The 24,038-nt window shown below is 46.6% G+C and overlaps 1 protein-coding gene across 1 annotated transcript in view; it reads left to right on the forward strand.

Moving 5' to 3' along the window:
* The window catches only part of AGAP1 (ArfGAP with GTPase domain, ankyrin repeat and PH domain 1), a 482,721-nt gene that overhangs the window by 449,275 nt on the left and 9,408 nt on the right, over positions 1-24,038 (forward strand). The window contains 1 exon segment of the mRNA XM_078154609.1: positions 21,278-21,533. Within this exon segment, the coding sequence (XP_078010735.1) occupies positions 21,278-21,533 (256 nt within the window).

Genomic DNA, 24,038 nt, shown 5'->3' on the forward strand with positions numbered 1-24,038 from the left:
GACAAACCCACCTTTGAGGGCATCAGTAAGGACTGAGGCATGAGTGTGAAAGAGGCAGGGGAGACAGCTGCCTGGGAGGTGGTTTTTCTCAGCATTGGCCCAGGGGTGCTGCCACAGGGAACAGGAGGAAGATTCAGTCCCCACTTGGAGTGCTTGTCTCCTAAGACCCAAGGGTGCCAGGCAGCTGGTTAGATTGCTGTTTCTTTTATTATGGTCTGGAAATGGGACTTCCATCAGATAGATAGATAGATAGACAGACAGACAGACACAGAGAGGTAACTGGAGCCTTCAGGTATATGACATCTGGTTGAGAGGCAACATCCTCTCCCCAGACCCTGGAGACACTGGGGTCGTATGTTCTTCTCACCCCAAAACCCTACTGGGATTAAACAGCAGCATCACTTGTGAAACAGAAAACCCACCACACAAACCCTTCAGTAGCTTCCCTGGGCGCCTGGGTTTGTATATTTACATTTAAATCAGTGAGTGAAGTCTGAATGCAGGCCTTGACAGGTTCTCTGTAGGAACTTCCCAGGATCTGACTCCCGGGGAGCTGGGAAATTCCAAACCTCACATGCTCAACTCGGCTTCTCTTAATCCAAAAGATGGAATGAACGAAGGCCAAAGCATGGACTCAACTGATTGCTCCTACAATTAATTTCATTTTTATAAAAAGTTGGGTGTGCTCCAGGTGACCTGAAATTTGAAAAATAATAGGATCATACAATCGTCTTTTGAGCTGGAAGGGACCTCGGAGGCCATCACCCCCGGTTTTATGGATGAGGAAACTGAGGTCCAGGGGGGGAAGTCACCTTCCCAGGATAGGATCAGAGGCCTCTCCTCCAAGCCCCTTGATTTTACCAGGGAAGAATCTGGGGCCCAGAGAGGAGATGTCGTTTGTCCAAGGTCACAGTAACTGGAAGAGCCACCATTCACACCCAGCTCCCATAGGGACAAACTCATTGCTTGCTCCACTCAGATTCTCTGAGTTGTCAGGATGCTGTGTGGAAAGTAACCCTGGCCCCCACTGCTGGAGCATTTTCCTAACAATTCCAGCACAGGGATTATTATTATGCCTGCTTGAGGCATTTTGCTGGGAGGTTCGTGGATGGCTCCTGGGTGGGGGTTGGAGCCCCTAAGAAGTCTGCTCTGCAGAATCCCCATCAGCACCACCCCGATTTGTACACCCCATTTTAGCCCCAGCAGGTCTCACATCAAGGGTCAGGTAAAAGGTATAGGTAGAGAGCACCGGCTTGCCCATTTCCCAAATAGATGCCTCTCAGACATTAATGTCCTGCTTTTCAAAACCAGAAATGGGAATTGAATTGTGGGCCTCTCAGCTCTAAAGAGTCCATTTGTGGAACGAGCACCGATTGGCGGCTCTGCTTTTTGAATGGCTGAAGAGACCTAATTGGCATATAACGCACTATAAATTTATTAGTGCACCCAGCATTGCCATTGGTGGACAGGACACTGTTAACCACCAAGAAATTACCAATTTTCAGGAGCTAGTCACTCAAGTCGCACTCTATCTAGGTTTAGAAAAAAACCCAACATTGCTCCCATTATAAATCATAGTTAAACCTTGGACATGAACAGGCCGGGTGCAAAGGACTCACTGGGTTGGGAGAGTGGTTCAGGAGAGCTGAGTCTCTGAGGGGAGCATGGGGGTTTAGTGAGGAAACTCATCTGTCTTCTTGACCCCCTCCCCTCTTTCCTTCCCCAGTTCTGCACAAAGCCCATTAGGAGCTCACTAATCAGTTTGCCAGCCCCTGGGCGCCAGCTGCCAGGAACCATGGTACCAAATTACAATTTGGTGGCAGTTCATGGAGGAGGGGGGAGCTTTGAGGTACTTATTGCTACATTCAGCCCTCAGGCAGCTCTTACACAGAGGACAGCCCCACCCTCTTATTTCAAGAGCATAATAGAAAGATTCAGGAGCCAATGTAATTATTTCAATTACTTCTCTCGGCTTTGAGACACACACTCAAGAGTCACAAATTAGAAAATAATATTCGCATGTTTCTTCTAATTGGTAACAGATTAGAGGCGTTTTATCTTTAAAAAGTAATAATAATTCCACATGTGCTTGAAAGAGTTCGCAAGAGAAGGTGACACAGATAAACAAACAATGTTTTGTCAAGTGAGAGATTGTGGCAGGATGGGTGGAAATCTAAATATGATCAGAGACGTTTGGGTTTGGGTTTGGGGAGAGTTCTTTTCATTAAGATATTTATCTCATCATCATTACTGTCATTTCTTTAGCACAGAGGATCTTACCTTTTGTGTGTGTGTGTGTGTGTGTGTGTGTGTGTGTGTGTGTGTGTGTGTGTGTGAGAGAGAGAGAGAGAGAGAGAGACCCTGGTGAGGCATATGAACTCTTCAGAATAATGTTTTTAAATCCATAAGATAAAATATATTGGAAGCCAATTACAGTGAAATACAGTTATGAAATCCTTTTTAAACCAGTTCATGGACCTTAGACTATAAACCTTTGCTTTACAAATAGCATTTCAGTTGATTCTCACAGTCCTATGAGCCAAGTGGCCATTATTATCCCAATTTTAGAGATGAGGAGACTGAGGCTCAGAGAGAAGTGACTTGCCCACAGTCACACAAGGAAGGGTTGGAGCAAAGATTTGAACCCATCTCCACTACCCTTCCAGCTATGTCACGCTGTCTCATGTTCTCTGTTACACAAAATGGAAGCCCTGGGCTTTGATTTGTATTTGTATCTGGGGAATGGGATTCTTGTGGGGGAGAGATTTAAATCATGACTTTTCAATCATTAGGTTGTCAACGATGTTCCATGATGAGGATATTCATCCTCTTCTGTGACAGCCTTAGCCAGCTTGGGAATTTGCCCATAGAAAATCTGTGGTCACAGGATTATTGACCTCAAGCTGGAAGAGACCTCAAGAGCCAGCTCTCCCAAGCTGAAGGCTGGGCGTTGATCCAGAGTCAATCAGGAAACACTAGGTTACTCTGAGGTGCCAGGCACTGCGCTAGGCACAGGGGCTCCATAGAGGAAACCCCTGGAAAATGCGAGGGCTGGGCCAGGTGGGCCCCTCGGAGGACGATCAGGGAAGCCAGCAGGGTGATCCCGCTTCATTCTGAGAGCTCTTCCAGCTCCAGAAGCCGGCACTGTCTCTGGCTTCTTTTCCCCCAGTTCCACATCCCCAGCTCTTCAGCTGTTCTTTGTCAGCCCATTCTCTATAAGCCATTCTCTTAGGGTCATAGGGCAAGGATGCTGCATTTGGGATAGTGGGAAATAGAGGGAAAGTGTGAGAAGGGAGAAAAATGGAGGAAGAGAGAGAGAAGGGGGAGCAGATGGAACAGAAAACGGAGAAAGTAGAAAGTGGGGGGAAGGAGGGAAAGAGTGGGAAAGGAAAAAGAAGGAGGGAGAGAGGGAAAAGGGGGAGTCAGAAAACAGGGAAGAAGAGACAATAGAAAGAGAAAAGGGAGAAAGTAGAAGGGGGGGAGAGACTCTCTAATGCTACTAACTGTAACAATACCCAGTTGAACTTCTAGAGAGGAAGGGTTGATTGTGCGTAGGCTGGGCCTTAATTTATTTGAAAATTAGATGAGGATTGTATAAGGGAGGGAAGTCAGGGGTGTTTTTTTCCTTTTTTTTTTTTTTTGTAAATGAATCTGAAATTATGCTTGAGTTGGATGAGATGAAATCCCCCAGGGTATGTGCTTGGCATCTCTGCAGGTTGCTTTGCTTAGAATGTGACTGAACTGGACTGGACTGGACAGGGCTGGGCTGGGCCGGGCTGGGGGGGGTTGGAGGGGCCCCCACCTCTTCTAAGCCTTCATTTGCCTTGTCTATAAGCAGCCTGCATACGGATGTGACTGCTAACAGGCCCCAGAAACCTTAGCTGACAGCACCAGCCTCTCCTGGTTGATGGGTATTTTTCAGAAACAAGATGAAGTCCATATTTTCTGTAAACATCTCCCCTTCCACTCTGCCACACACCCCCAAATCTCTGCTCTGGAATATTTTTCTCCTCTTTTATGCTTATCCTAACCCTTGTTTTGTTTTGGTTTTTTATTCCCTTGTGGGGCCATGAGTGCTATTTACTATTTCTTCCCCCCACCACCCCAAAATAAAAAACATAATGAAACATAAATGAAAGAAACCATGGTGCAAAGGACACTGGATGCATTTCACCCTTGATCAGGGTAAAACGAAGACAGTCCACTTACTAACTGATGTCTCAAGGTCTTTTCCGGCCCTAAATAATCATGAGAGCAGGCATTTCATGTATGGCTTTAAGGATGGTACAAACATTTTATATACGTTATCCCACTGGCCCCTCACAGCCTCCCCATAAGGTCGGTCCCATTATTATCCCCATTTTATAGATGAGGAAACTGAGGCTTCACGCCCCTAAAGTCATCTAGCTGGTGAGGGGCAGAGCTCCTCGTCATCGTGACATGACCTGCTCTTAAAATTGGTCAGTGACATCTTAGGGTCCAGTTCATACATTCAGAGCTGAAAGCTCCCTCCAGAGACCTGGGGAGAGGGGAAGTGACTTGCTCACAGTCCTGCAGTCAGCTGGTGTCTAAGGCAGCCCTAAGGGTGGTGTATAGGTATGTTGCCTCAGTTTCATCCTCTGTAAAAGGAGGGGACTAGGTTTGATGGCCCCCGAAGGTCCCTTCCAGCCATTAATATAAGATCTGGGACTCAAGTCAAGCTTTCTGTCCACTGTACCACTGTCCGTGCCTTGTCTTGTCACTTCCTTCAATAGAACATAAGCTCAGTGAGGGCAGGAACTATTTCATTTTCATTTTCTTTTTTTAAGTTTTTATAGTACCACTATTGCATAGTAGGTGCTTAATTACTGCTTGTTGATGGAATGATTAATCAATCACTTTAGGCCCCAATAAAAGCTTGGTTTCTGCAAACCTTTGGGGAGTCCCCTCACCACTGTCCTGTGCCCAGAAGGTGGGGGCTTTGGGGTTTCTTTGATTTAGTTTGTGGGTTTGGGGTTTTTTTTTCTGGTTTGGCCTTTTTTCTTCTTCCTAAATGCTTAAAGGGTGCTGAGGCACTCCAAGCCAGCTTTCTGAGCCCTTCGTTGGGATGGCTGTCTGCCGAGCTTATTAGAAGCTCCATTTCTCTCCTCTCATCTGTTTGTGATGTGATATGTTCCAAAGCAGATCACATCAGCCACTGTTATGGCACCCTTAATTCAGTGTGATGGCGTCCCACAGTAGGGACGGCCGGGTAGAGTGCCGCTGCTATACGCCCGCGTTACATGCCACATTACACTGAATCTCAGAGCCCTCCACTTGACTACCTCGGTCTTTCTGCTGTGCCCTGCAGATTTATTGAGATTTATGCATTAAAAGATCTCGCTGAGCCCTTTCTAATGTTGAAATATAGACACCACGGAGAGATGTGACTGGTGGGGCTTGGTGGTGCCCTCCAACTTTAAAAAGTCAATCTTTAAAAAATAATTCATGTCCCAATGTGGCTGAAAATGATAGACACTCCTTGGGCACCCGTAAGGACGGGATCTGCCTCTGAGACTGCCAGCGGGGCAAACTTGAGTTTATGGGATATTTCCACATCTGGCCCTCTCCAAAGTGGAGCAGCCCCTGCCTGCAAGGACCTTACAGTCTACCAATTATACAAATAAGGAAACTAAGGCTCACAATAGAAGACCGGGTTGCTCTTGGTCCCCTAGCTTCTGAGAATCAGATGGGATTTGAACTCTCCACAGTAAACCTTCCCCCTCACCAGATGGCTGCTTCTTACCCTGCTGTACCCTTGGGCTGAGGTGGCAGAATAAAGGGCACACGGTGCCCTTTAAAGGTCTGGCTGACAATAATGATCCTATCATTTCATAGAGAGAATAGAAATGATAGACAATAAATATTAGTCACACATCTAGCTATGTCTCATCTTGGAAAATAGGTAGGGGGCTACAGGGCAGCATGCTGAACACACTGTCAGATGTGGTCACTGTTGTCAGTGACTTTTGCTGACCTGGGCTTTCCTTGTTACAAGGGGGTTTCTGTCCCCTGGTGAGGAGGAGTCGGGGAGGGGGGTGAAAGGAGATCCCGACATGATGGGGATGTATAAACAAAAGGTGTCAAATAGCACACTTTTTAAAAATAAATAAATAAATGAAAGTCTGGCTAACCGAGCAGTCTCCTTGCCTAGGGAAGCCTTCTCTTCAGAATGCAAAAGGCACTTTTAAAATAAATGTACGTCTTCTTTTAGAATACGAAATTCTCCAGCCTGTGGAACAGAACGACTTTGGTCTTAGATACTGTACTGGTCAATTTCCCTGGCTGCTAGCCTGAAAGTGTCTTTGACATTCAAAAGCTATCAGCCTTCCCTCTGTCCTCTGAGCCCTGCCTGAAAAGCACAGGAGGCCCAGAGCAACTGGGGCAGGGTCTCTGCTCTGGGGGTCCCTACACCTGCAGTGAGAAAGGAAGAGAGTTCTTGGGAATGTGGCTTCACACCTGTCCATCAGGGATGAGGACTGCCTCTCAGTTCTTCCCAGCTCCACCAGACTCTCATCCTTGCCCACTCCCCCCCCACCCAAGCTGAGCTCTCCTCTCCTCCCCTGGACTCAGCTTCCCTGTGTCCAGGTGGTCTTTCTGAGCCTGGGGAATCCTGAAACCCCTTCGATCTGTACAATCTTCAGTTCTAATTGAACACTTCCTTCCTGAAGATACATTACGTCTCCTACCTCCATTCCTTTACATAGGCTGTCTCCCATACCTGGAATGCCCTGCTTCCTCATTGCCACCTCTTGTACAAGGGCCTTTGATGATTGTCCCTGTTAACAATTCCCACCCCATGCCCTGGAATGAAGTGACTTTTCCTCATGGTTGTTCATGCCCCGAGCCCTCCTCCCCTCATCACCTCGTATCTATTTTGTGTCTATCCTCTACTTCCTTAGCTATGAAGGTGGTAGATTCTCTCCCCCACCCCTACCATTAGGATGTAAACTTTCTGTGTGCAGGGACTGGCCAACTTTATATTTGTATCTCGGGGACCTAGCACAAGTCTTGTATATAGTGATCCATATAGATTAATGATTATTTTGCTTATCTGATATATTAATTTGTATGTGTTGATGGTGTTTCCACCAGTAGATTGTAATCTCCTTGAAAGCAGGGACCACTTTGGGTTTGTGTCTCTACCTGTAGCACCTAGCACTGTGCCTGGACGTGTATAGGCACTGAATTAAATTGAATTGAATCATCTTTCCAGAAACAGAGGAGTAAAGTTTCTTGACGGAAAGTGAGTTCCCCATCTCTGGAGGTGTTCTAGTGGAGGCCAGGTGTTTGTTTGCCTGCACAGCAGAGGAGATTCCGTCATTGGATGGGAAGTTGGACAAGATCGCCTCTGAGGACCCTGTGCAGAGCTTAGATTGCGATTGCTTCTCAGCAGCTTCTCCCAAGCTTGGCTCCGCTCTTGTGCCTGAGTGTTCTCCGGCTCACCTGGCCTGATCAGGCGCTACAGAGAGCCGGGAAAGAACTCTGGATTGGGGCCGGGGGCTCCAGCCCAGCTTCCAGCTCAGCTGCTCACTGCCTGTGAGATCCAGAGCTCTCAGGGACCGTCGCAGTCATCCAAACCCAGTGTCCTCACCTTTGCAAGGAGAAATGGAACGCTCCCATTTGGCCCCTTGGCCGAGGTCACAGAGGCAGTCTGGGTCATAGAGAGCGCTGGAGCCCAGGGTTTCCTGGCTCTGTCCAGGACTCCACTCACTACCAGTCACCTCGCGGTGACTCCTCTCAGCTCAAGGTCTACGATCGTAAGACGTTTACGTGGGAAGGGAAACTTGTGGCTTCTGTGGGTCTCCTGCTATGCAGGAAGGACCTTTGTGACCTTGAGCCCTTCTCTGTGATAGCATTTGCTGTCATGAAATTCCACCTGCCGTAGGATCGATTGTGATGGAATTTTACTGTATAATAGAGAGAGAAGCAACGTGGTATGGTGGACGGATTGCCAGCCAGGAAGACTGGGGTTCAAGTCCCACCCCTGACACATCCTGGTTGTGTGGGCCTGGACAAGTCACTTAACTCCTCAGGCCCTGAGCTACTGTAAGACTAGAGAAAAGAGACCAGACTGCATTGGTGGAAACAGTTTCTTATCTGGGAGTTTCCTATAACAGTGAAATCATAGGCCCAGACCCTATCCCTGTCCATGTAATGTAGACACCTAATAAAAGGTTTGCTGTGTCTTTTAAGCATTTTTCAATTGTGAAATACGTGGATGGGTCACTGGGCAGGGCGTCTTGTGTGCCCACTGATGCTAATGACCCAGAGTGACTCTGAGCCTCAGCTTTCTCATTTGTGAAATGGGGCTAATGATGGAAGCAGCAGCTACCTCAAAGGGTTGTTGTGAACAAAGCACTTCATTGACCTTTAAGTTAGTGGGAGTCGTTCTTACTAACTTCCCTCAGTGTTTTCACTGCTGGCCTTGCCTTTGGACAGAAGCTCCCCGGAGACAGGGACCACATCAGTTTTCCCTTGTACTTTGTAGGGCCCAGCAGTGGTTCTTCGCTGGTCTGAATGGCAAACATGGGCATCACATCAAGAAGCCCTAGGAGAGCCGAAAGGGCTCCTCATCTTACGGATGAGGAGCCTGATGCCTGAAGGGCAGGGTGACTCAGCCGGCAATCCGTGGGGAATCAAGAACGCCACTGGAATTCAGACCCAGGACTTCTGCTTCCAAACCCAGTCTTCTCTCGCCGTGTGCACTACCCTTAATGCCGGCTGCTTAGTTAACAAATAAGCATTTGGTTCCCTGAGCATGCCAAAGGTCTTTTGGATTCATTCGTCCAAATGAAAGGGCTCCTTGAGGCGCAGACATTCTGAATGCACGTTTTGGTCAGGCACCATTGAGAGTTGAACCAGAACATAGAATTCCTCAATGCCCCCACTCTTTTTATTCCTGCCAAACTGGCCTACTTGGAAAGCCTCGGTGACAGTGCTCTATCTCCTTCGTCCATGCCTTTGCCCAGGCTGTGCACCCTGCCTGGGGTGCACTCCCTCATAGAGTCCCTGGTTCCCTTCAAGGACCACCTTTTACATGGGGCCTCTTTGCCTACCCCAGCCCTCAATTTCAAGAAAACAACCCATATAATCAGCCCAGAGGAGGGTGGTGCATTTCCTCTGTATCCATTTTGTGTCTCTTATCCACAGACACTTTGTTTCCTTTCACTGGAATATCAGCTCATCGTGGGCAGGCCCTGTTTCCTTTTAGGCTCTGTACCCCACCCTCACTCCATGCCTGCCCCAAATGCCTTTCACGTAGTCAGGGCTTCATAAACATTGGGTGAGTTACCTTGAGCCGAGTTCTGCTCTTTGATTCCACATTTGTTCTGAACTTGTTCCTTGTCCTCCCTGAGGGAGGTCCTTTTAGGACAAGAGCTGGGACAACATCCTTTTCTCACAATAGACTCATGGAGCAGGTAGCTCAAGGAGCATCAGAGGCCCAGAGTGGTGAGGGACTTGCCCTGGGTCCCAGAACAAACCGGCAGAGCCAAGCCTTGAATGGAGGTCTCCAGACTCCTCCGGGTCACTCCACCAGCCGGGAGCATTGTCACCTTGTGATGTTCTCCCAGACCACACTGGCTAATGCCGGGAGGACACTGGGAACATCCATAACCGTCATCATACAGTATCCTCCCAAGGCCAGGCCATTGGTGCACTTTGAGCCGGGCAGCCCCCTCGGCTCAGCTCTCGGAGCGGGTAGTCCAGTAGCCAGGAAGGACCCCAGAAAACCCCCATCCTAGAATCTGGCCTAAGCTCTAATGAAAGCCTTGGAACGGAACAAAGCGGCCAGTCACACAGTCACTGAGCCCCATCCTTGTCCAAATAACTTCTGGGAAGCCAAAGACCCAGGCTGTTTGCAGAAAGTTGTAATAAAAAGAAAAGCCCCACTTTGGCGCTTCTGGACGCTGGAGGCACCTGAACACATAGATCTCGTTGCTGGGGCCACGTTGGGTGTGCTGTCTTTATGCCCCATGTGGACACCGGATCCAGCCCGCCCCACGCCAGCTGCTTGGCACACCTCCTCACTGGGACTTGGGAGAAGTAATAAGCCTAATAGGTCCGCTTTATTTAATTAATTTCACTCCTTTCTCCCTTCTTCAATGCCCATAAAGCATCCCACAGGTTGGGCCAACACTCATGGTATTGATCAACAGCCAGGGCAGTATTTATTTCTTCTTTGCCCCGTAACCATAAATCCTTGTCTTCTCGCCTCCTTCCGTTGGCGTGTGGGATTTACAGTGACCCATTCCTTGGGAGAAGCTCTGCGTAATTAGGGAATAAATATCCATGGTCATTGTTTGCCATGCTCAGCCTGTTGTTTGTCTGGCCGCTATCCCTAGTGGGCCTGGCCCCTTAGCAACGCTGCTTGGGAGAGAAGGCATGCATGTGAGAGAGCGCTGGACTGCTAAGCCCTCCCTCTGCGATAGAGCAGGGGCTTCTCCTGCAGAGAGAGGAAGCCTCCTCTGTTTTCTCAGCATATTGTTCCGGGCTCCTCTCCCATACCTCTCCTCCCAGTTCCTGTTTTGCTGGAGGCAGGAAGACACTCTGGAAATTCCTTGCTGCTAGCCCTTTCTTCTGTCCCCTTTTCCCTCTCCCTCTGCCTTTCCTGGGCCTTTCCTGCCACAATTAAAAAATGGTGACCCTTTGACAATTTCCCCTACCCACCCACCCTACCCGGGCCCTGAAATAGCCTGCTCTGCTCCAGCGCTTATTGGACCCCAACCCATTTTAAACGCCCGCTGAAAACGGTGACCCAGCTCCCGAGCCAAGAAGGAGCCCAGCTAGCGAGGGGAAATGCGTTTGTTGTTGTTTCTTGGGTTTCTTGGGAGAGTGACCCTCTTGAATGCCTAAGGCAGTAAAATGTGACAATGTCATGGGAGGGGGTTCAGGCCCGGATGTGGACTGAAAGCCTGGTGGGTTGGAAGGTCAAAAGGTGAAGTTGGCATGCCCAAATTACACTTCCGTAGCCTCAGCTGCTTGAAAGAGACCTAAGGGGAGAAGGCGAATACAGAGGTGGACAGACCTCAGAGGTCATCAAGCCAACCCCCGCTCCATTCCTCCTGCATTCTACAGAGGAGGAAACTGAGGTGTGGGGAGAGAAATGACTTAAGATTATAGGCTTAGAGGCAGAAGCAAAGGAACCTTAGTGGTCTAACCCTGTCGTTTTCTAAGTGAGGTTGCTGAGGCAGAAGGGAATTGCCCAGCCACACAGGTATAAGAGGCAAAAGAGGAATTTGAACCCAGATCTTCAGACTGCAAGTCTGGGACTCTCCACATAAGATGCATCCACTCTGATCTCACTGTGAATGATAGGGTTGTCCTGTTAGCTACATGATGAGCATAAAGCCATACTAAAAGTATACTAAAAAAGGTACTGTGTAAAAGTGTAGCATAAAAGTACTAAGGCTATACACTCTCTGGGTCCTAGATTCAGAGTTGACCTGGGCGGTTATCAAATCTGTTCCTCTTCTACAGAGGAGGCATCCGAGGCAGAGAAAGATGAAGTGACTCGTTCACCCGGGGTCACCCAGCTCGTAGGACCATGGAATCACAGCCCTGGAGCTGGAAGGGACCCCAGAGGCCTTCTCGTCCAGTGCCTTCATTTTACAGATGAGGAAACTGAGGCCCACAGAAAAAAAAATGACTTGTCCAAGGTCACAGCTCTAATACCCAAACCCAGGTTCTCTGACTCTAAATCTGTCCCTGACCCCGCTGCCTCTTTAGAAGGGGGCCCCAAAGCCAAATGTTCTACCTAACCAAGAATCTGATGGCCCCAACTTGAAGATTTGTTTTCAGTTCTTGGTAACTTTGTGGGAAGCAGAACCATTAGCAAGCATCTTGCCTTTGGATACCAACACGTCAGGTTATCCCAGGACTCTTAGAAGTATCCTTCCTCTTGCCACAGGCTCTCTGTCTATCCTGGCCACAGCACGAATAGACAGAAGACTAACCTGAGGGGGAGGGGAAGGGGAAGGGGGAGGGGGGGAGGAATCACACTTTTTTCCAAGTCAGTACAAAGGAAGGTCCATTGTGTCCCCAGCACCTGAAGCACCAGGCTTGAGATCTCAGAGACCTGTGTTCACATTCTTTCCTTGACATAACCCATGTAACCTTAGACAAATCACTCGACTCCCCCGAGCTCCTCGTTTGAATGAGGGGGTTGGAAAACTACTAAAAATAAAAGAAAATGAGGAAGTTAGACTCGGGAGCTGCTGAGGTGTTTTCTGCCTCTGGAGTGGCTGATGTGACTCCCTGGGCAAGTCACTTCACTGGCTGAGCCTCAGTTTGTAAATGGGGATAATGACAGCAGTTATTGTGAGGTAGTGAGATGGTCGGTAGAGAGCTCTCCGCAGACCTCAGAGCCCCTGGGTGCATTTTACAACTGGGATGATCTGTGAAACCCTCTCAATTTGATGAAGTCACCTCTACTCCTCTTCCTCCACTTGGTTTCTGACCAAAAGGTAGTTTGCCAGGGTTACACTAGGGCAGGTGATTAGAAAATAGTCGCTATTATTATAGAAAATAATTTAATAATTAAGAATAAAATGTTGTTAATATTTAATTAATAATAAACAATTTAATAATTATTCGTGGAAAAGTTTGATCCAAGAAGGCGAAAAGGAGCTCATGGGGTTCGCCAAGATTTGGTGGGATGGGACTTAGGGATAGACTGAACAGTGCAAGTGCCTGCCTTGTTCAGCACCTAGCACATAGTAGGCACTTAATAAAAGGTCTTTGATTGATTGAGATGAAACAGATGTACTAGAGAAAATGAAGTCAAGTCAACAAGTGCTTATCAAACATCCACCAGGTGCCAAGCGTGGGGGGATGATACAGAGAGGCAGAGACCAGGCCTGCTCTCCAGCCAATGGGGAGATGACATGCAATGACTTTGTACAAATAAGACACATACAGGATGAAGTGGAGGTGACCTCAGTGCGAAAGACCAAAAGGGACTTGTCTTAGAAGGCAGGATTTTAGCTGGCCCTCAAGGGAAGCCCAGAGGGGAAGCGCTCCAGGCAGGATGGAGGGACAACCAGTAAAAATGTCCAGAGTCAGAAGATAGGGCATCTTGGGCAGGAAACAGAAAGCGGCCAGTGTCCCTGGATCAGAGTATATATATAGGGCAGTCAGGTACAAGAAGAATGGAAAGGGAGAGAGGCACCAGGCTATGAGGCTTTAAAAGCCAAATAGAGGATTTGAGAGTTGATACTGGAAGCGTTAAGGAACCCCTGGAGTTGACTGAATAAGTGTGATACATTTTGCATCAACCACCATTAAAATTCGAGAATAGGGTTTTTTAAAGCATGTGATTTGTATGCTCCTAGAGAAAAAAAGTCACTTACCAGGAACCAGTATGGGTTCACTGAGCAGAAAGAGTGCCAACTAAACTAATTTCTTTTTTTTTTAAGAGTTACAATTTGTTAGATCAAAGGAGTCCTGGAGACATATTGTATCTCGATTTTAGCAAAGCATGTGGCAAAGCCTGTCATATCCTTGGGGACAAGACGTTGAAATGTGGGCGAGATGACAGAGTGAGAAGGATCTATGGCTACTTGAGCAGGCAAACCCAAAGAGTATGGAGCAGTGATTAACGCTGCTGGGCCATCCTACAGGGAAGTTGCTCGTGGAGCAGCCGAGGACTCTGGCCTTGGGCTTGTCCCTGAGATGAACTCTTCAAAGTGACACCAAGCTCCGAGGGAGGAAACAGTGAATATGAAAAATGACAGAAGCAGTATTCAAAACAATAAAACATGTGGCTGACACTGAGAGGGAAATTTCACAAGAATAAACAGTTTTTGGTTTTTTGGTTTTTTCAAGTTTTATCTGTTACTTTTGCTTTTTATACCACAATCATCTCAATGTATGCCCCACCCCCACCACATAACACCCCCTTGTCTAGAAAGAAAACAGTTAAACAAAATCAACCAGAACCACAGCATCTGACGGTGTGTACAACATGTAGCCCACATAGGCCCCCACCTCTCTACTACAAAGAAGAAGGTATTGTTCTTCATCTGTTCCCCAAGACCAAAACTGGACATGGCAATGAATCTGGGTTTTGCTTCTCTTGAGCAGAGTTGTGTTCATTTGGGTTATCACAATCATTGTGTAAGTTGTCCTATTACCTCTCATTGTTGGTTTCTACCAGTCTTCCCATAAGGATTGTTGTTCTTCCTTCATTCGTCCAAGAGGACTAGTGACATCACTGGGGATGTCTTGACTTGCTGCATGAATTGGATTCAAGTGAGGCAGAGTTGCATAGACTTCCCAAAAATACAGAGTTGAAGATATTGGTCCTATGACCTCCTGATGAAGGATGGATCAGCCCTGGGGAAGGGGTGAGAAGGACCTGTCTTTTGATAGAATTCTAAGTCTTAGAGCTGGAAGACACCTGAGAGATCAGCCGATCCAGTCTCTTTATGGGGCTGAGAGGTCAGTGCCTTGTCCAAATTCACACAGGTACTACGTGACAGAGCTACCTAGTCTTCCCACCTGAGTCCTACAGCTCTGAGTTCAGCATGGCTGGTCCACAGGGACACCCTGAAAAGCATTGGCCAAGGACTTCATGAAATCCGAATGAGGGTCCTGAGGACGGCTCTCATCTAGTTTATGTCTTGCTTAAGTATAAAGCCCTTTCTTCCAGGTGGCACTAGTCTAACAATCAGCTGAATTTTTCCAAAAAGGGATGGGGGGTGGGATGGTCCGTCTGTAAATTGTAAAAATTTAATCCAACTTGATAAAGCTATCAAAAAAAAAAGGAAAAATTCTTTCTCTGGGTTCCAAAATTTGCCCTTTACCCCCTTTTGAAAATGGGGGCATTTATTAGAGTCTAGGACTAACCATGTTACTTCCCTATTCAAGAAAATTCTGTGATTTTACTGCCTTTAGGGTAAAATGCAAACTCCTCTTTTTGGCCCTTCACGATTTGGCTCTGGAGTACTTTGCAGCCTTATTTTCTAACTCCCCATCACACATTCAACACTCCCGCCAAGCTGGCCTCCGTCCTATTCCTGATATGTGATGTTCCATTTCCCACCTCCCTGTATTTGCCCACAGAGCCCCTTATGCCTGGAATACCTTCCCTTCTCACCTCTGCCTCTTGTAACACTTGCCTCCATTAAAAGGCCATGTTGAAGTGTCACCTCCTTCAAGAGGCCTTTCCTCACTTCCCAGTTTTTAATGTCCCCATTATTACCTTTTATTTTGCATCCATCCACTTTTTGTGTATATGTGAACACATTTTATCTCCCACTGGACTCTAAGTTCCCTGAGGGCAAGGATTGTTTCATTTTTGCCTTTGTATTCTATTTAGACCATTGGGGCTGCTTAAGAAATGCTTCTTGCTTGATTGAGTCCCCATCCTGAGTGTTGTTGGCGCTAGGCACAAAGTTGGTCGTAGGTCAGTGAATTTGGAGCCCCAAGTGGCTCTGAACCTACTTCTCTCATCGAGGTGTAGAGGGCACAAAATGGGGATGCTCTGAAGTCCTGCTGGGCACCAGCCCCTGGTACCTCTCCCACTGCCCCTGAGTTCTCCCCTCTGCCAGGTCCCCCATCCTCCCAGGATCTGAGTCCTATGTGACAGTATCCCCCAAGCTCTCCAAGACCTCAGGTGTTCTCATCAGTGATTATCAATAATAATTGTTCCTCTGATTCTCCTTGTCATTGGCCAGGAGAAATAAATGCTTACATTAGCTGAGAATAACACCTCATCAGATTTATTGTTCATCTCTTTTAGCTAAGGATTATTCACTTTTGAGCCACTAGCTTGCCTTGATTCCATCTTGGCAGGCACTAAACCTACTAGTTTTTAATAAAATATTTCAGTGGTACTCACGTTTTTGTGGGGGAGGAGGGCAGAGGACAACATGCATTGCAGGAAGCCTTTGCCCTAGAACCCAGGCCTCCTGGGTCAGACACATTCCAGAAGTTCCCACACCAAATTGTGTGTGCTCCATCCACAGGGTTTTCACCCGTTCTCCACATGCTACAAAAAGCCCTGTTTACAGATTTGGCCATCCCACTAAACATACTGCTGTCCCATAAGCTCAGTCTTGGGAGCCTTTTCCCTGGAACAAAAAAAAAACATTGACCCTGAGTGGAATGTTATTTGGAAAGAAGAGACAGAATATTTGCCAGCAGTCCTTCGGTTGTGCCTTTGCCTTTGATTTTTAGGGAGCAGGTCCGTGTCTTCTCCCTGATTAGTGGTGCTCACTCTCATTTCCGCTGCCTCTTATTCAGCTGATTTATTTAAAGGTATGTCAGCACAGGGCTGAAATGAAGCACTGAGCCTCCTCTTTCTGCTCCTTGCTGACCGCTCCAATAATTCATTTTTTAGCTCATTAGCTAACGGGGGATGTGAGCAGTGGTCCTTCAGGGGATTGGAACGAGGGGAGGTGATGTACTGCTGACAACTCTGCTCTTGGACTGGCCTTCCTCTGGGAGCATGGAAGACTCAACCAAGACAAGCTGTGGATCCCTGATGTCAAATTGGGCCATCGGGGCAACAATTAGAGTATTTGTGTCTGAGGCATGATTTCTAGGGTGAACAGATTTAGGGGAGAGAGAGAGAGAGAGAGAGAGAGAGAGAGAGAGAGAGAGAGAGAGAGAGAGAGAGAGAGAGAGAGAGAGAGAGAGAGAGAAACTGAGAAAATTCTGACTTTGGTATTAGCCATCCACATAAAAGTTGAAGGGACAAGGTTAGAAGCCAGGGCAATGGATAGAGCCTTGGACCTGGAGTCAAAAAGCCCTGAATTCAGATCCTGACTCTGATACTTAGTAGCTGTGTGACCCTAGACAAGTCACTTAACCTCTGTCTCCTTTGATTTTCTTACTTATAAAATGGAGATAATAATAGCAGGGTTGTTATAGAGATCAAATGAGATAATAATGGTAAAGTGCTGAGAACATTGCCTGGCACATAGTAAGTGCTTTATAAATGCTAGCTGTTATTGTTATTATTATTATTATCATCATTTGTAGTAGTAGTAGTAGTAGTAGTAGTAGTAGTAGTAGTTAAGGGAGGCCATGATAGAAAAATGTCTTCAGGCCAGAGATCTTTATGACAGAAGGAAAAGGTGAGTGTTTAGGAAGAGAGGGAGTAGACACCACTTTGGTTTCACCTGAGGATGTGCCAGACCAGATGTTCCAGAGAAAAGAGAGAGAGATCCCATCCTGCATGTGCCTCCATCAGGGGCCATCACAATCCAGGAAGAAGCTGCTACCGCCGGGGGCTGTCCTCCTCCAGATGATGACAGAATGGCAAAAGGGCTGGACTTGGAGTCAAGAAGACATGGATTCAAATTCTGCCTCAGACACTGAACCAGTGGGAGACTGTGGACCTCAGTTTCTTCATCTGTTAAATGAGGAACTTAGGGAAGCACCATGATGCAGTGGGAAGTGTTCTAAATCTGTTATCCATACAGGACATACATCCTTAAAAGTAAATTTACTGCTCCACTTAAAGAAAGAAAGATGAAAGGAAAGGGAAAGAAAAAGAAAGAGGAGGAAGGATGGAAGGAATTGACTCAGTTTCCAATTATGTGATTTTTACCCAGTTTTTTGCTTTGTACAACCAAAATTTTGAGGGGGCCAGAATTTCTTCTCCTTCAAGGCTCCAAAGCCCTGGGTCATAGGGTTATAATAGTTTTTGAACTGGAATATACTATTTTGAACATTGTCTGGTCTAACCCTTGTTTTACAGATGAAGGAACTAAGGTCCCAGGATGGTGAATAGAGGGAGGGGGCACTTAAAGCCCTTGAAGCATGAAACTCCCTTGTCTGAAGTCTTGCCCAGGCTGGGGCCTCCCATGTTTGGCTCGGCCCCTGCCTGATTTAAACACAGGCACTCCCATCTCCTGGAAACCCCATAGTTCTCCTTAACCCTCTGCTCCCACCCCCTCCCTCTGAAAATGATGAAAACATGGCTGAATGGTGAATAAAGGAGAAGTGTTGATTTAGAGCTTCAGTTTCCTGCAAGCCACCCCTTCATGGTTACCTTGGACATAAAGGATGCCACAGCTTGTGTGCACATCCATAGGCAGGATATCATTGCCAGCCCAAGAGGGACAAAGGAAGGATGGAGGCACACAGGCTCCTTTGGCCTCTTTTATGGCTTCTTTGTAAGCTTCTGGTGTGGAAAGATGCTGCTCAGAAAAGTGTTCTTGGCCAAAGACGCTTTCAGACCAGAAGTCCCAAGCTAAAGGACACCTTGCACGTCATGTCTTCCCAAAGCCCTCCTCTTCATCGTAGGGAAATAAAGCTCAGAGAAAGGAAAGGATGTGCCCAGTGTCATGGACGTAGATGACCTAGCCCCCCTCGTTTTACAAATGAAGACTTAGAGGACTTAGGACCCAAGATGAGAGGTCCAGAGACATCATTGAATTATGGGCAGAGCACTGGACTGGGACTTAGGAAGACCTGGGTTCAGATCCTGTCTCGGACACTTACTAGATATCATCCTAGGCAAATCACTGAACCTTTTCTGTGTCTCACGTTCTTCATGTGAAATGAGGTCGTCGGAGTCAGTGGTCTCTAAGATGCTCTAAATCTATGATCCTGGAATCTGGAGCTGGAAGAGCCCTCAGAGCACCTAATCTAAATCCCTTGTTTTACAGATGGGGAAACTGAGGCCCAAAGAGGTTGTGATTAAGGTCATCCAGGTGGGTCACTTATGATCTAGAGTTAGAAGGAAGCTCAAAGAGTGTCCTCATTTTGCAGAAGAGGAAACTGAGGCCCAGGGAGGTCAAGTGGCTTTCCATGGTCACACACCTACTATGTGTCAGGGGAAGGATTCGAACACAAGCCTCTGACTCTGCTTCACCACAGCTCTCTGAGTCTCAGTTTCCTCATCCGTGAAAGGAGGTTATTAGGCCATGGTCTCTAATGGGCTTTGCAGGACATCTAGTCTATCCCTGTCATTTTACGAGGGAGAAACTGAACCCCATAGAGGTGAAGAGATTTTGCCCAAGGTTACGCACATTTGGTAAGTAGAAGAGCCTGGATTCAAACCGAGGCTTCCAATTCAATCAAGTGAGCAGAGTTCCCAGTCAGGTAGAGGGAAGTTGAGCTGCAACCTACTTAACCATGCGGGTGGGTCATTTCTGTTCTGTGTTTGGGTGGGTTGGTGGATTGAAGGGAAGGGAAGAACTGAGCACCAACGGCCACATTTAAAACGCATTAAGAGTTCATGTTCACTGTGGACATATTGATGGATGGAAAGAGAAGAGCAGTGCTATGTAATTATAATTGCTCTCTTGCTAAGGGATTTTGAAATATAAAGAGAAAATTCCATCACTGCAGTGAGTGTTATAACCCCTGTGATAAGTTCTGGCTTTATCACTTGTGATGATTTTGCAATAACTATTAAAAAGCAACTGGAAGGATATTAAATTGTTCAGGGAAATGATGCCCACGGAGAAAGACAAATGGCGCTAGGCTTTAAACATCCCCATGTCAATTTCACTTCTCTGCTCTGTTGGTCAATTTCACCTTTGCTCTATTCCTCCAAGATCCTTCATGTAAACTTTGCCATTGTCCTCTTTGGGGACTGGTTTCAGACAAGACCGTTAGTTAAGAAGCTTTTCAGGCAACTGTGTTTGAAATGATGATTAAAAAAAATAGCAGACTTTGATTTGGTTTTGCCCCTCTCTCCCCCAACCCCCCACGCCTCCCACACATACTCACACACATTGAGGCATTGTTTTCCTATACTTTGGCATTGTATTTCTTGTTCAGCGGGAATTTTGAGTTGGCTGTCCATCGGCATGAGGAATAATGAGGGATGTCGTGCTCAGCTACAGGGAAATACTTGTCCTAGAAATCTTGGGATGAAAGGAGTCACAGGGGTGACTCTGAGGTCACTCCACTTGGACCAGGAAGTGATGCAAAACTAATCCACATTTACTGGGGAAGAATTTGTTTGCCTAAGTATTTAAAAACAGATTAGGGCTAACCTGACACTAGATTACCAGCAGTAATGTCAACAGGGTTGAAAGGTGTAAACAGTCCCTTTCTTTGGGGACTCCAGGCAGAAAATGGCCTGGATAATGAGTTTTCTTCCTAGGACTCCTTCTTTGGGGGGCTTGGCTGGACACACTGAGTTGAAATCCTGAATTTGAGGACAGAGAGCCCTCAGAATTTAATGTGCTATCCCAATTCTGATAGAAGTGGTTGCCTGCCATTTTTTTAATATAAGGATTTTTTTTTCTCTCTTCATCATCATCGTGAAATAGTTGTTGAATTCCTAATTGTTGGGGGTGAGGGAGGTGTCGGACTTTGCCAGACACTGTTCTTATAGGTTTCCAATTTGAAGGGCAACTTGAAAAGGCCAACCCTGTTCTTTGAAAAATGCTGACATTCTTTGTCTACAGAGTGATACTGCTGAGTTCTGTTCAGAAGTGTGAACTTTTCTGTTTGAAGCCAGGCTTTCTTCCCTGCCCCCTCCTTTGAGGAACCAAAATGAGCAGAATTACTCAGTGTGGAATGGAAAGTGTATTGCCCCAAGAGAGGCAGCAGAAGACCAGCTCTACTGCTTCTTATGGGAGTGACCCTGTGTCACCAAGCTTCTCTTAGCCCCAGTTTCTCCATCTGTAAAATGAGAGAGGTGGGCTACATAAGGCACAAAGTTTCTTCCAGCACCAAGCCTGTAATCAGTACAGGGAACTACATACAAAAGAGACAGTCCAGTGCCTAGCAAATTAACTATGTAGAGGGAGCTTAATAAATGATTTGTTCTTGTTTTTGATGAACTTAATAAATGTCAATAGACATTAGAAACCTGATCCTCCATTTCACTGGTCTAGGGAGCTCTCAGGTGAGGACACTTCTTCTCCCAATGAGCGCTACCTTCTTGCCAGTTTTAGGAGTATTGCCTGGAATAATGAGAGGTGAAAGGACTCCTAACCCAAGTCTTCCAGGCTGAGGTCAGCTCTTTATTTTCATGTGCAAAGAACAGAAAAAGAGGATTGTGTAAGAAACTGTGACTCTCCATTACATTCATAGAGCTTCGTTTTTGAACTACATATGAGATTTATCAGGCTAGAACCACCACTGCTTGTCTGGGTCACCTCCTGAGACTCAAATGGTTTTTCATTCACTCATTAATGTAAAAACAAAAGAAATACCTCTCCTGACACTTAATGTTTTACCTCCCTCCAAACTCCTGAGGGGTTGTGAGGAGGGGAAGAGTCTTCTTAACCTTCTCCTATGTGTACTAACCCAGGATCTGGTATCTCACCAACTACTCTTCCAGGGAAGAAAAGGAACGGTGGATACGGGCTAAGTATGAGCAAAAGCTCTTCCTGGCACCTCTTCCGTGCATGGACCTCTCTCTGGGCCAGCACCTGCTGAGGGCCACAGCGGATGAGGACTTGCGGACTGTCATCCTGCTCCTGGCCCACGGGTCACGGGAAGAAGTGAATGAGACCTGCGGGGAGGGCGATGGACGCACAGCTCTGCACCTCGCCTGCCGGAAGGGGAATGTGGTTCTGGTACAGCTCTTGATCTGGGTGAGTTTCCAACTTGGTGGGGGGAGAAGGAATATGGCCACTTGGTTGGTCTTTTCCTACAGGATGGGGGAAACCCACAATGCATAAGGTCCTCACAGCTCAGAAAACATTCCGGACTCTCTCCTTGCTTCTTCATGCACTAATCTATCACGTTCCATGTATGAGACTTTGAGAGGGTCACTTCCACTCTGTGGGCCTCAGTTTCCTCATCTTTAAAATCAATTGGTTGGCCTAGGTGACCTAAGGTTCCTTCCAACTCCAAATCTATGATTCCATGAAATATGCACGAAGTCCTATGATCTCTATCCTTTAAATACTAATCCACTGCCATAGAACATCCGCATGCCAGCTGGCATTGCTCTGACAGGTTAAGGTTGACAGGATATCTTTTCCACAAGTCTTTTGACATTGATCACACAAGTAATATTATCCCATTTTATAGATGAGGAACAAAAGCTCAAAGGGGTGAGTGACTTGCCCAGGATTCACAACTGATCAGAGTTGAAAATAGAATTTAAACTCACTGCTCCACCCAGCCATTCCCTAGCATCATCATTGTTAGCACTGTCAGGGAAATATCCATCCCATTCATTGCACAGGCTTCCCTCTGCCTGGGACCAGTGGCCCAGCTCATACACCACCCTCTGCAGGAAACCAGCCTTCATCCTCTCAACTTGGGATTCTCTCTCTCCTCTGGCTATCATGTATACACTTAATTAATTAACTTAATCAAATTCACACTATTATATGCCTACAAAGACAGAAGCAAAGCAACTTGTGCCCTCTAGTAGCTTACATTCTGCTGGGGGGGGGCGCTGACATGAGCACAGCTAAGTTGTCTGTATAAGGTCCTTGAGGTCAAGGGCTATTTTTCCTTTTGTTCTTTGCGTCTCTAGTGCTTAGAATAGTGCTTTCAATAAAGAAGATGCTTAATAAATGTTTTTTGAAGCGGAACGAGTCGGGTTGGATTGAGTAGGGCTGGTTTGGAATCACTGGCGAAAGTATCAGTATCGCTCTGACCTTAAAATGGCAGGCGTGCAAGGATCTGGAAGGAAAGAAGTGTCTCCAGTGAGGCGTCCCATAGGTAAACATCCCAAAGCTGTTTTCCTGGGACCCCTGTTTGCTAACAGTCTTCTGAAAACTTGATCTTTCTTAGACCAACTCTTTCCATGCATGACTTCAGGTCAAAGATCCTGCCTAGATCAGAGGCTGGGTTTTTCTGCTGTTCTTCTGTTTCTAAGAAAAAAAAAATCCTTCCTCCCTTTTTGCCTAAAAAAAAAAAAAACCATAAACAGCAAATTCATTTCTCCAGAATCAAAGTGTCTTTCCCTTCTCATTCCTAGAATGCAAAAATCCTAGCTGGTGGTAATTGAGCCCCCAAAACCTTTTTCCTAAGGCCCCTGCTTTAGTAACTTTCTGATTTGTGTTCACATATGGGAGGGCTTTGGTAAAATCCATCTTGATGCATTGGCCAGAAGTACTAATCGGATGAAAGACATATTCTTTCACTCATGTGAGGCACCTAGCACTCGCTCTCTGTGAGCTGGTTCCACCCAGAGGGTGGTTTTTGAACTTTCTTCATCGTACTTGAAGGTGTTCCATAATATTCAACTTGACAGACTTTTAAGTGTGCAGAGCCCCATGTTAGGTGATGGAGAAATTGAATGAGATGTGTGTTCCCATCCTCGTAACACTTGGCCTCCAGGAGGTGAGGACAAGCCACAAATATCCACAGTACAGGAGAGAAAGGAGGTCAGAGAGGTACCAAGTGGCCTGTGATATCTGCCTGGAAGAGCCTGAGGAGCCTCACGTGGGGGCCAAATGGCATTTGTCATTGATATGGTTGTTAGGGGTTCTCCCCTGATCAGGAGGTATGAGAGTTAGAATGGAATTGGCCTTGGAACTCATCTCGACCAACCCTTCATTTTACAGATGAGGAAACTGAGTCTGGGAAATGTTAAATGACTGTCAAGGATCACAGATTTAGAACTGAAAGGGATCTTGGAGGTCATCCTATCTGACCCCATTTTACAGATAAGGAAACTGAGGCCCAGGGAGGTCAAGTGATCTGCCTAGACTTACATAGATGGTAAGTGTCTGGTAAGGCAGGACTTGAGAGTCTCCCTAGTACTTCCTTATACTTCAAGCCTTTCATTTTATCTACTAAACCACCCTACCCCTGTGGTTCTCAAAGGGCTCATCCTTCAAAATCTAAGGCTAATAATAAAAATAACAATAACAGAATTTATATAACACTTTAAGGTTGGCAGAGTGTTTTACAAATATTATCTCATTGGATCTTCATAACCCTGTGACAGGGGTGCTATTATGATCCACATTTACAGATGAAAAAACCACAGCAGAGAGAGGTTAAGTGGCCTGCACTTGATCACATGGCTAGTAAGTTTGGGAGGCTAGATTTGAACTCAGGTTATCCTCTCAAGAAGAATCTCTGGTTCTTGTCTCTCAAGAAGAAGAAATGATTTCTGACTTGAGAGATCAGTC

The sequence above is a fragment of the Phascolarctos cinereus genome, unplaced genomic scaffold, assembly GCF_003287225.1.
Source record: "Phascolarctos cinereus isolate Bilbo 61053 unplaced genomic scaffold, phaCin_HiC Scaffold_5;HRSCAF=322, whole genome shotgun sequence".
Taxonomy (NCBI): domain Eukaryota; kingdom Metazoa; phylum Chordata; class Mammalia; order Diprotodontia; family Phascolarctidae; genus Phascolarctos; species Phascolarctos cinereus.